This window comes from Odocoileus virginianus, chromosome 15 (genome assembly GCF_023699985.2).
Source record: "Odocoileus virginianus isolate 20LAN1187 ecotype Illinois chromosome 15, Ovbor_1.2, whole genome shotgun sequence".
In the NCBI taxonomy this organism is placed as follows: domain Eukaryota; kingdom Metazoa; phylum Chordata; class Mammalia; order Artiodactyla; family Cervidae; genus Odocoileus; species Odocoileus virginianus.
Genome location: NC_069688.1, coordinates 46,958,910 through 46,972,449, shown reverse-complemented (window position 1 = coordinate 46,972,449; position 13,540 = coordinate 46,958,910). Strand labels below are relative to the sequence as shown.

The 13,540-nt window shown below is 38.3% G+C and overlaps 1 protein-coding gene across 1 annotated transcript in view; it reads left to right on the top strand.

The window, feature by feature from the left end:
- Positions 1-13,540, top strand: part of ATP6V1C1 (ATPase H+ transporting V1 subunit C1) — a 37,164-nt gene that overhangs the window by 7,564 nt on the left and 16,060 nt on the right. The window contains exons 2-4 of the mRNA XM_020900488.2: positions 4,407-4,573; positions 5,797-5,864; positions 11,812-11,897. Of these exons, the coding sequence (XP_020756147.1) occupies positions 4,442-4,573; positions 5,797-5,864; positions 11,812-11,897 (286 nt within the window). The 5' untranslated portion in view covers positions 4,407-4,441. The remainder of the gene's footprint in view (positions 1-4,406; positions 4,574-5,796; positions 5,865-11,811; positions 11,898-13,540) is intronic.

The window sequence follows — 13,540 nt, the reverse complement described above, 5'->3', positions numbered from 1 at the left end:
ATAGCTCAAACTAAAAAGGCTTACAGCACTAAGTGTTGGTGGGCATGTGAAACAGCTGGAACTGGAACTGTGAATCTTGCTAATGAAATGCAAAATACTTCATCTACTTTGGAAAAGTTTGGTGACTTCTTATAAAGTTAAATGTAGATTAATCATTTGACTCAGAAATTCTACTTCCAGATGTTTATCTAAGAGAAGTGAATATGTATTTTCACAAAAGCTTTGAAAAGGAATGTTCTTTGTTGTTAGTGGCCCAAAACCGGTTACAATCCAAATGTCTTATCAACAGGTGAATGGAACCACAAACCATAGTACATTCATGTAACGGAACACTTAAGAAGTAAAACAGAATGAATTGCTATACAGGACATGGACAAATATCAGAGCCATGCTGAGCAAAGGAAGCCAGATACAAAAGAGAATGCAGTGTGGACTTCCATTTACACTGGAATTCTAGATTAGGCCCAATGAGCCTAGAGTGCGACAAAAAAAAACAGATTAGCATCTGCCTAAGGTCAGCAGTGGGGTTGGGATTGACCGACCCTACGTGTGAGGGAAGGGTTTGGGAAGACAAAAATGTTTTTAACCTTGGTTTTGGTGGTGGTTACTCAGGTGTATGTGTTTGTCAGAAACTCATCTCATGTGCTCTTGTGGGTACATTTTATTGTATATAAGTGATATTTCAGTGAAATTGATTTTTCTTCTAATGTAAAGGAAGTAAAGGGGACCAAGCCAGTTTATAAGCAAGGTACTTTATTACTTGTTCCATCTTCACTGTCATGTATTCATTCAGGAATGTTCACCACACAGTTTTTGAGGTTCTGCATACCAGCTTCTGCGCCAGGACTGAGAATACACTTGTGAGCAAAACCTGTCATGCTTTCCACCAAGATATTGATAAAAAGTGTCTCTCAAGGAAATATTGAAAAGGTGCTATGAGAGCATATAACACATTCATGCTTAGCATATAAGCATGTGATATATGGCACTCATGTGACACATGACATGATAATGCACTATAATATATCATAATTTATGAGGCACTTTCTGTGCCTTGGTTTCTTCTTGTATAACTGCTGTCCATCCAGTATGCTAAATGAATTAATCCATATAAACTGTTTTAACTGGTGCTGGTAGGTAGGAAGTGCGCAAGAAGTATTGGCTACTATCTTGATGGCATTTGACAATTATGGTTGTCCAGTATTGCAGGGTACTAGTGTGCTAAGGGAACACTGAAGTAGGACCAGGTTTGGGGGAAGAGATTAGGAGTTTGACTAGAAATGTGTTTTTGTTTTTTGAGATATTCAGGTGGAAATGTCTTGTAGCCGAGACTTGTTGCGTACAGCTCTGGATGCACAGAGGAGCCTAGGCTGGATCTAACACTTTGGGAGTGTTCAGCATCTAAACTGGAATCTAAAAAAGACCACCCAGAGAGCAACCGAATGCACACATATAACAGAGGGCCTTAAACCTTGATTTGAGTTGTGAGGAATGCCTTTTAAATCATTTTCTCTTTTGTTTAACATGTGATTTGCCTATGTTAATGCCTGACTTCCAAAATACAAGAGGAAACAAAGGGAAATAATTAGGCATAAAAACCAGTGAGTTGAAGCAGTCAACAGAGGTAGAAGTGTCCAGACTTTTTGGACAGGTTTGACTCTGTTTCTGTGCAGCTCAGAGAGGAAGGGGCATGTGTTTTGTAACATGGATTTCTTTTTTTTAACCATCCCTTTCCCCTGACACACACACAAATATGTTCATCTGCAGAGATTAGTTTGTTGGAACTGAGCTTAAATTGTACTTAAATTTCAAAGAGAAAATTTTTTATGTGACTTGTCTAAGTGACTGGATAACAGTGGGCATTGTTTAAAAAATAAAGAATTTGTTTAAAAACGGATTTTGCAGAAGACTTCCTGATGCTTTTCTTGTGAGCAGTTCTTACATTTATCCTTAGATACTTCAGTAGCTTGTCTTTCCCATCAGGTTCCTCTTGTATAGTTAGTTTGCTTTGACCAGAGGATAGAAGAAATGAGGCCATTGCTTTGCCTAAAGTACCTAGAGGTTCTTTCTCAATCCCTCTTTTTTATATTTCTGTATTCACACTTAAAATAACGAAAGACAAAGGCTTAGTTACTTGCAGCTTTACCAATCTTTAATGTCTGTTACTCTAGGGTTGTTTTCTGAAAGACTCTTAAGTTAAAAAAAAAAAGTTGAAAAACATTTAGATATTATTATGGCTCTTATTTTTTTCCCTCCAATCAGAATTTTTGATTGGTTCAGAGTCATTTGTATATTTCATTTTATCATAAAACAAGCATTTATAAAGTCCCTGATGTTGACAGGAATTGTATATGCTGGGCTTTCAGGGCGTTAGAAAAGAAGGTATGATTTTGGCTCTTCACGATTTCCCAGTCAGGTGGAGAGGAAAAAATGTTATGAAAAAAATGAAGCAGAATAGTGTGATAACTGCATTATAGTGGCATTGATAACATAGTAACTAAACAAGATAATTCCTACTTGGGGTACTGGGAACAGCCTTTGAAGGCCAGAGGGGACTCTAGTTCTGTTTAGAAATAACATGACATTATTTCATTCAACCCTAATGAAAACTCAGTAAGTTGGGCAGGTATTTTTTTATAAATGAGAAAATGTGGTCCTCTTCTTACTTCTTGAAATCTTTTGAAAACCTGTTGGCTGAAAAAGAGTTTCTAGAACTATTAAGTGGAATGATAGTGACATCTACTGTAATAGCTCATATTGTTACAGTCTTTGAAGAAACTGCAGTTTAGATAATTTAACAGTGTCATAAGGAGGACGTTAAAAATTGATTCTATCACCTGCCGTTTTTCGAGGAGAGGAGGTGTAAAAATGTGTCATCAAAGACTGGTTTTCTGGCCAGGCTGAGTGCTTTGTCTGGGCCTGCCATCACTATAAAAGCTCTGTTTAGTTTTTTGGCCATTTAAGAGAGTGTAGTTCTTAGTGCAGCTTTTTTTTTTTTTCCAGTAATGTTGGAAAAATCATCTTAGAGTAGGATTCTTGAGAGATTGATTTAGTACCGGCATCTATAGTTTTATCAGTCCCATCTCTCTGAGTATGTTTTTTAATCTGTAAATGGAAAGGATCATATGTATCTTAATAGAGGTGTTAGGAAGATTGAGATGATAATGTATAAGACATTTAGAGCAGTACCTAGTATATGCTAGATGCTCTTAAAATGGAAGTTAGGAAAGAAACAAGTATATAGAATGCCATCTATGATCACCTTCAATTGTGTAATGACTAGGTAGGGTTAATTACAGTGGGCTTCTAAAATTAGGAAAGTCCATTGTAATTAACTATCATGCTTTACATTTTAAAGGAAGTTTAAATTTGCAGAGTTCTTTCACATTCGTTATTTGATTTATTATCAGGACAACTTTGTAAGACAGTTAATCTTCTAAGACTCCAAATTTCAGGGAAGGTTTAAAAACAAGCTGTGGTAGTAGAGAGTTTATGTTGGTTATAATGAAAGCATATTAAAGTAGAAATAATGATACTGTTATGTTGAGTTCTTTTATATTTTGTGTTTTTGTGCTTTACCTACTTACATTCCCAAGAGATTTGGCTTTGGGCTTTGTTTTTCTGTGTGTATGTGAGAGAGACAGAGAGAGGAAGGAGGGTAAAGGGGAGAAGGAAAGAGAATGGGGAAGAGGGTTTTGTGTTTAATGGAACTCTGGAAAGTGAGAGCCACAGCCTCTTACTCAAATCCAATAGTGTTGTATGTTATGCACCCCTCCCAGGCATATTTTAAATAAAAGACTGATTTACAAGGCTGATTGGCAGTATTTTTGTATGTGTGCAAATTTGTCAGCGGTTGATGGCCATTAAGTATATGCTAGGGATTGAGATTAGTTTGACTAGGGATTAGAATTTGGCTGACCTTGCAGGATTTTGCTAAACCAGATGTGGCTAATTTATTTGGTGGCTACTGTTGAAGCACATTGATTCAGTTCTTTTTCAAAGGTCAGAGTTATGTATGGTTTTTTCACTTCCTATTTAGGTTTTTTATTTTAAAAATTGAAGATAAACCCATTAATTGGTGACTCTTCAACTTCTTTGGGGGATTGAAACTGTTGGTGGCTGACATTTTTGGTAGTCTCCCTTCTTGACTAGCTCCCATTTTAGGATGTTGGGTAATTTTTTCAAAATTGTGTGCTTCATGTGTTAGGTCTTTATCATCCCTTTTTCCTAGTATCGTAAATTTCCCATTTATATGGACTTATATCCAGGTAAGTAAATTTGACTTTGTTTAGGATTGTATGCCACTGTTGAATCAATTTTGCAACAAGCTGTGCTTATCACTCTGAAATAATTTAGAAACAAGTGGTAGTAAATGTATTTTTACTTTGTTTTGTTTTACATTTCAGAGTCTTAATTTTGGAGGAAATATCTGGTAAACAATATGACTGAGTTCTGGCTTATATCAGCTCCTGGGGAGAAAACATGTCAGCAAACATGGGAGAAATTGCATGCGGCAACTACGAAGAACAATAACCTTGCAGTTTCTTCAAAGTTCAACATTCCTGACTTAAAGGTAAGCCTGTGCTGTGCAGAGTAGCTCATTGTGAAGGAAAGGATAGCTGTCTCTGCTTTCCTTTTGGTCGAAATGAGATACCCAGGTTCTTTTAAGAGAAAACTCTATGGATTGGCATAATTTACAACTTACCTTGTTCTTTCTAATTTTCAGATTTTAGATAACATGGAAATTGAGATTTTTTTTTTGAAGAAAATTACTAAAACAAAGTAACATTTTCCCCTAAACTTTTGTGCTTTTCTTAAGTATAATTTAAATTTTAATGAGAAATCTTGTGAAAATACTTGATGTGTTACTTTCACAAATAAGATTTTTAGAAGTGAGAAATCTTAGGAATATGTATTCTTAAATATCACAGTGAATACGTTTTTCTGTTATTCATGTAATACTCATGATATTGTAACTGTTTTACCATTGCATCTCTTTATTATTCTCGGCAAATCTAGTTATTTAATGCAGTTTATCTATTTAACGTTTATTAAGCATCAGTAGCCTAGCAGCCTCTAAGTGAAGCAGACTGCCAGTTATCAGTTGACTGAACTTTTGTAATGGATGGAAAAGATCATGATGTTTATATTTTGCTGGTTAACCAAATGAGACAGTTATACACAGCACTCATTTAAGAAATACTTGAAGCCCCTTGATACACTCCTGTAGACTGTGGGCATTTCTTCTAAAGCATGCTCCTTTATACCTGCATGGTTTTGTGTACAAATTAAATTACAGGGAGTTCTCTGGTGGTCCAGTGGTTAGGACTCGGCGCTTCCACTACAGGGGCTGCAGATGACCCGGGGTCTGGGAAATAAGTTCCCGCATGCCCTGTGGCGTGGCTAGTGATAATAAAGATTCCTTTAAAACAAAAGACAGAAAAACCCAAATGGAACTAAAGACCCTCTGATGCACAGCCGTGGGTCCGTGTTTAAAAGCTGCTAAGGTAAACCACAGCTTCAAATGAACCCTCCCACTGGGCAGGACAAGTAGAGGCATGGGCCTGCTCTTGTGGAATCTTCACATCTAAATGGTTGTCCTCATAAATTAGAGGATTATCTTATACATATAAATAGCTTTGAAATGTCTTGCATTTTTTAACCACACTTGCATTTTATGAAATAAAATATGGAGAACTTCAGATCTGCAGGCCTTTCAATTCACGATGCTATACTACCTTGTTTTTTTAAAAAAGGATGAAATCTAAGTAATAAAATGTTGTATTTCCCTTCTAGGTTGGCACACTTGATGTCCTGGTTGGTTTGTCGGATGAACTGGCTAAACTGGATGCATTTGTAGAAGGGTAATGTATTTATTTATATGCGCAGGCTAGAGCAGGATAAGAGTGGCTGTTGTCAGGCTCCCTCGGATTGGATTTATTATTATGTATATACATACTCTGCTTATTGGGATAAATTTCGAGATCAGTCAACTTTAGTACCTTTTCATCCCGTTCCTGTTATCATAAACATCCTGTTCCCATTAGCAGTTATCCCCTACCCCCACTACCCACTAATCTGCATTCTGACAATATAGATTGCTTTTTGTGGACATTTCATATAAATGGAGTCGGAAAATACATGGTCTCTTGTGACTGGCTTCTTTGCCTTATAGTGTTAGTCACGCAGTTGTGTCTGACTGTCTGTAACCCCATGGACTATAGCCTGCCAGGCTCCTCTGTCCATGGGATTTCCCAGACAAGAATACTGGAGCGGGTTGCCTGTCCCTTCTCCAGGGGATCTTCCAAATCCAGGGATCAAACCTTGATCTCCTGCATTGCAGGCATATTCTTTACCATTGAGCTTCCAGGGAAGCCCTTCTTTGCCTTAGTGTAATGTTTTCAAGGTTCATCCGTGTTGTAGCATGTATCAACATTTAATTTCTTTTTATTACCAAATAATACTACATTGTGCAGGTAGACCATATTTTATTAATCCATTCATCAGTTGATGGACATTAAGGTTTCCACATTTTGGCTCATATGAATAAATGCTGCTGTGAATATTTGTGTATAAGTATTTATTTATATGTTCATATGTTTTCATTTCTTTTGGGTATGTACCTAGGAGTGGAATTGCTGGGGCATACGGTAGCTGTATTTTCAACATTTTGAGGACCTGTCTGATTGGTTTTCAGAGTTGGCTACACTGTTTTACAGTCTCACCAGCAGTGTATGAAGGTTGTGATTTCTCCACATTCTTGATGAGACACTCGTTACTATCCGTCTTTTTGATTATAGCAGTCCTAATGGATATTAAACAGTATTTCACTGTGTTTTTGATTTGCATCATGATCTCGCAAAGAGTCGGACATGACTGAGCGACTGAACTGAACTGAACTGAATGGCTAATAATGTGTTAAGCATCTTTCCATTTGTTTGTTGGCCATTCATGTTTCTTCTTTGGAGAAATGTCTGTTTGGATCCTTTGCGTGTTTTTTAATTGACTTATTGTTCTTTTGATTATTGACTTGTAAGAGTTCTTTATATAGTCTGGATACAACTCTCTTATCAGATAGGACTTGTAGATATTTTCTCCCATTCTCTGGTTTTTCTTCACTTTCTAGCTGATGGTGTCTTTTGAGGCACAAGATACTTGATTTTGCTGTCCAATTTATCTCTTTTTTTGTGACTTATGTTCTTGTCCTTGTATCTAAGAAACCATTGCCTAATCCAAGGTCACAGTTTTGTGTCCAAATTTTCTTCTAAGAGTTTTATAGTTTTAGCTGTTACATTTAGGTCTTTTTAATTCATTTTGAGTTACTTATTGTATATGGAGTGAGGTAGAAGTTCATCTTCATTCTTTTGACTGTGAATATCCAGTCGTCCTAATGCCATTTGTTGAAAAGATTATTCTCTCTCTGCAGTGAATTGTCCTGACACCCTTGCAAAAGTCGAACATAAATGTAAGGGTTATTAACATTTCTGAATTCTCTTTTGTGTTCCATATTCCTGTCCTTATGCCAGTACCACATTGCCCTCTTTACTGTAGCTTTGTAGTTAAGTTTTAAAATCAGAAAGTGTGAGTTCTCCAAGTTTATTTTGTCTTTTCAAGATTGTTTTGGTTATTCTGGTTCCTTTCATTTCCATTTGAATTTTAGGAATACTGTGTCAAATTTCTGCAAAATGTCAGCTGGAATTTCAGTGGGAATTGTGTAGAATCTGTGGATAATTTCAGGAGTGTTGCCACCCTAACATTAAGTCTAGTCAGTGAACATGAGATGTTCTTCCATTTATTGGAAGATTTATTTGGTGATGCTTTTGTGTTCAAAATTCCGTTACATTAAAAGATTTTTCTAGACTACAGGTTTAGTTACTTAGGGAATTCAGTTCCTGTGTATTTTAGCTGAAGGTGGGTATGGGATCCTTAATAACTTCCTGTATCTTGATTAATTGACATAATCAGTCTAAAATCCATTCGAGTCTAGACATACAGAGCTTTTAATACTTAGGGCTTAGGTAAATAGGTGTAGTAAAAAAAACAAGAATTTTGGCAAATCTTAAGAAGTGTATATCTGATTGAAGCTTTAAAGGAACAGGCTTGAATGGAGGGGAACTTATTCTCCAAATATGTGTGGAAGGCTCTTCCCTTCTGTGTTGTTTGACTTTTCTGAATTGATAGAACCTGAAATGCACTGGTTCTGCTAATAGAGGCTGAGGTGTTTCAGAGAGATCTTTCCACATAACAAGTGTGTGCTAAGGAAATAAATAGACCTAAAGATGTACTGGGCTTCCCAGGTAGTGCTAGTGGTAAAGAACACATCTGCCAGTGCAGGAGATGTAAGAGATGTGGGTTTGATCCCTGGGTAGGAAAGATCCCCAGGAGGAGGGTGCTGCAACCCACTCCAGTATTCTTACCTGGAGAATCACCATGGACAAAGGAACCTGGCAGGCTGTGGTTAATAGAGTCGCACAGAATTGGACACTACTGCGGTAACTTAGCATGCACACACACAAAGATGTACTCCCGAAGTGAAAGTTAAGAGCCAGTTTTACTGTTGAATTAGGCAAGAAATAATGAAAACCTCAAGTAAGAGGAAGCATTAAGCAATAAAAATGGAAAAGAGAGAATGAAAGCAAAAGTAACAAATTTGCTGTTAGGGCTAATAATTCCTTGCATACGTATAGAGCAAATGTGAAAGTAATTATTGATGATACTCTCAAAAAACTGACCCATGGTAAGAATTGTCTCTTGGTTTCTTAATATAAGTTTTTAATTAATAAAAGGGTTTGAGGAAAGTTTCTGTGTTTGCACCTTGAGGTGATTGTCCTTTCTGCTGTCCCACCTACCTCATTACAGTGTTAAGTCATGACAAGGGAAGAGACATTGGGAAGGCAGGCTTCTGGAAATATAATTATCAACACTTACTTGGAACCTTATTCATCACCTTGATAGCTTTCTAGATTTTTCTTTAAATCATTCGCAGGTGTCCTGAATATAGTATAACATTGGCGCACATTTTTTTAGGAAATTAAGTGTCACGCAGATGCAGTTCTTATGCACTGTTATGCTCTGCTGTTATCTTGCACTGTTATGCAATCTTGTCTTTATCAGTCTCCCTGAAAGATTTGAGGAATTTAAAAAATCATATAGTTCTTAGACTTTGGTAGAATTGATAGATGCTAGCTTATAGTGTTACAGTTTTTTAAGTTTGAACATTGTGGTGGATTAAATTATAGTTTGTACTTTTTCAGTGGTCTAACTGTTAGAACTGTTTTTTTTTTTCTTTTTAAAGGTGACCATATGTCATAGCCACTCTTGTAGAGATGCAGAGGGAGATTGTGAATTTCTGAGTTATGTAATGTTGATAAATTTGATATTAGGCAGTTTTACACTCTGAACTGTTTTCTGTGGTAAACCTGCACTTTTTTTTAAATTGAAGTATAGTTGATTTGCAGTGTTGTGAACATGTGCATTTTGAATGTTCATAGCACATGGTTCTGTTTGCAAGATGCTCCTCAAGTTATATGGGAATAATGGTTCGTCTTTGAAGGAATGGGTGAATTTTGGAGATACAGCCAAGTGTATGTACAGATCCCAGGTTTAAGCATGTTGAAGACCTATAGTTTACATCATTTTTTTCCTGAATCTGTTGCACTTTCTTAGGATTGAGGTCATTCAGCTTAGGTTTGTCATTCACATTTTGTCCTTCTGTTGCCTTTTCCTGGCCCTTCTTGGTTCATGTTGCAGGAGTTTCTTAATTTGTCTTCGAGTTTACACTCCCTGCCATTAAACACAAAAGTCATTAGAGAAATTGTCCCAAGTCCTGACCATGTTTGTTATGCCTCTTCCTGCTGACTGCCATCAGAGGCGATCCAGCTGCAGTCTGACCCCAGCCTGCCTTCCTAGCCCAACCTCCCTTTCTCCCCAGCATGACACTCCAGACTGTCTGGACCCCTCCTCATTCATTGCTTTTCTCTCTCTCCAGATCTTGACTCATACGATGCCCTGTGGCAAGAATATACATTCTTCATGCTTAATCAGCCTTTCAAAACCATTCCTGTCCTTCACTGCCCTGCTCTTGATCCATTATGCTTTTTTGATTACAGTTGCTGGAAGTGAAATCTTTTTCCTTTATACATCTCTATCTGTGACCTGGTCATCTCAGATGTCACTCACCACAGATTTGCTTTGAATTTAGTCATCTGTCTTTTTTGGTATTAATGTTTCTCCATTTTAAGCATTGGGAAGCTAGATGGTTTTGTCTTATGTACTTAGGCGTCTTTTAATTTCATGGCTGGTGATTGCAGCCATAAAATTAAAAGATGTTTACTCCTTGAAAGGAAAGTTATGACCAACCTAGACAGCATATTAAAAAGCAGAGACATTACTTTGTCAACAAAGGTTGGTCTAGTCAAGGCTATGGTTTTCCCAGTAGTCATGTATGGATGTGAGAGTTGGACCGTAAAGAAAGCTGAGCACCAAAGAATTGATGCTGTTGAACTGCGGTGTTGGAGAAGACTCTTTGAGAGTCCCTTGGACTGCAAGGAGATCCAGCCAGTCCATCCTATAAGAGATCAGTCCTGGGTGTTCATTGGAAGGACTGATGTTGAAGCTGAAACTCCAATACTTGGGCCACCTTAAGCGAAGAACTGACTCATTTGAAAAGACCCTGATGCTGGGAAAGATTGAAGGCAGGAGGAGAAGGGGGCGACAGAGGATGAGATGGTTGGATGGCATCACCGACTTGATGGACATGAGTTTGAGTAAACTCTGGGAATTGGTAACGGACAGGGAGGCCTGGCGTGCTGCGGTTCATGGGGTAGCAAAGAGTCAGAGACAACTGTGCAGCTGAACTGGACTGAACTCACATATGCCACCCATGGCCCATAGGTGGGCAAGGAACGGGGAAGGAACACAGAACACCAGAATCAGGATGACAGGTTTCTGTCACTGCTCTGCCAGGAACTGATTTTGTGACTTTTAGAACTAAATCACTTATTGTCTTTATACTTGGGTGTGTTTATAAAGTAAAGGGGTTGACAAGGTGATACGCAGTTGCTTCAGTAGTTTGGCACCATGGTTTATTTCCTCTTTAGCATTGAGCGGGAGGTCCCGTGGACAGAGGAGCCTGGCGGCCTGTAGTCCGTGGGGTCACAAACGAGACAGACATGATTTAGCAACTAAACAACAATAAAACGAATCTCAAATAGTAGATGCTCAGTAAGTAGGTAATGAATAAATAATGTAAGACTGCACTGTTGCTTGTATTCTGTTGCCTGTCGGATCCCTTTTGTCCTGAGGGGAAGTACGCATCTGATGAATGCAGGCTCCTGCTTCCCACTTTGTTCTTGCAGGGCGGTGAGATCTGTTGCACACTCTTTCCGCTTACCCTCGCCAACATTCCACTACTTTCTTTCCAGACTTGATAAACATATTGCAGGTGGTCTCCTTAAAACTACAGTTACTCAGTTGAGTTTTACATATAATAAACTCTTGGTTCAGTTTGTCCTTAACATTATTTTAAAAGTTAGGCCCCAATTTTTTTTTTTCCATTTGTTTTTATTAGTTGGAGGCTAATTACTTTACAATATTATAGTGTTTTTTGCCATACATTGACATGAATCAGCCCTGGATTTATATGTGTTCCCCATCCCGATCCCCAGAACCAGTTGTTTACTATTATTATACAGATGGTGTAACGGAAACAAAGAGAGTCAAATTCATGTGTTCATGGAACGTGTTCATTTTGTAGCATGGAATTTAGGTTGTTTTCCTGAAAGTGACCACTGATTTTTTTTTTCTCCTAAGGGTGGTTAAGAAAGTGGCTCAATATATGGCTGACGTATTGGAGGACAGTAAAGATAAAGTTCAGGAGAACCTGTTGGCCAATGGAGGTAAGCTAATGTTTCATGATTTGATATTGACTTCAGTAAAGTGAACGACATAAAAAAGATCTATAGATAAGGGTATTAAATGCAGTAGAAAGCCGTTAAAATAGAATTATTATTAACAATTTGATTATACTGCCAGTTACATTCTGTTCTCTGAAACACCTCTCATAAGACAGTCCTAAATAATATATAGTGTGTTTTTTTTGTTTTGAATATGAATCCTTCCAAGAGCAGTATCATAAGGATTTACCTTAGTTCTTTCCAGGATCTACCTGTCAGTTCCACTTAAAAGTGTGTTTCTGAGTTACGTGTCTCAGCATTGTTCCAGTTGAATACTTGCAGTTTCCTCTAGCTTTTTGTATTTAATTGCGTCCAACTACAGAAGCTTTAGAATAAAAATTATTAATCTTATTTCAGAGTAATGCCTCTTCCCCTCAAATTTCATATGGCATTTCTTTAGTACCCATAGAATAGTCTACTACTGACCTGTCAATAGCTAGAAACTAATATTTACATAAAGTTTGTTCTGTGTAATAATAGCTTTGTAAAGATGGTTTCAAGTGCATCATTGTCACTTGTTCTTGCATTTGTTGTTTTTTCCTAAAATATCAGTTTAGCATGTGTTTCATTTTCAGTTCAGTTCAGTTCAGTCAGTTCAGTTGCTCAGTCGTGTCCGACTCTTTGTGACCCCATGGACTGCAGCATGCCAGGCCTCCCTGTCCATCACCAACTCCCAGAGTTTACTCAGACTCATGTCCATCGAGGCAGTGATGCCATCCAACCATCTCATCCTCTGTCATCCCCTTCTCCTGCCTTCAATCTTTCCTAGCATCAGGGCGTTTTTCAGTGAGTCAGTTCTTCGCATCAGGTGGCCAAAGTATTGGAGTTTCAGCTTCAGCATCAGTCCTTCCAGTGAATATTCAGTACTGATTTCCTTTAGGATTGACTGGTTGGATCTTTAATGATATGTCATTAAAATAAGAAACAGTCTTCCTCTCTTTCTGTCCTGTAGCCTACTGTGGTAGGTCACTATGATAAATTAACATTTGTTAGCTAGAGCCCTGAGTTATCATAGGATAGTGAGCCACAGTTCAACGAATGACCACAGGGGAAAGAGAAATAGAGAAGTTTATTACTCACAGGTCCTGGAGGGAGGGGAGCAATGCAGGGAGGTCAGGGTGGTGTGCAGACAGGAAGAATAGTAGGACCTGGGGCACATACCTTTATTAGGGTCCATGGGTGGAGTGATTTGGGATTCCCAAGCCAAGTCCTGATTGGTCAATTCAAACTAAAAAGGGGAATTTTGATTAACTTTGAAGAGCCCTGTGCATGCTCAGTCGTGTCTGACACTTTGCAACCCCATGGACTACAGCCTGCTAGGCTCCTCTGTCCATGGGATTCTGCAGACAAGAATACTGGAGTGAGCTGCCATTTCATGCCCCGGGGGGTCTTATCTAAAGGGTCCACTAGAAGGAGAAGTCCTGGGCAGCAGGGGAGAATGCTTATCAAAGGTTGGTATCAGAGATCAGACCGGGAGCTGAGCTTATGTTTTCTTGTGATTGCAGGCTGTTGTCTCGGGCTGTTAGCCAGGAGGGCTGTTATCTAGTGTGATTTCTAGGCCCCTGCTGGCTGCTTGGCCACGTAAG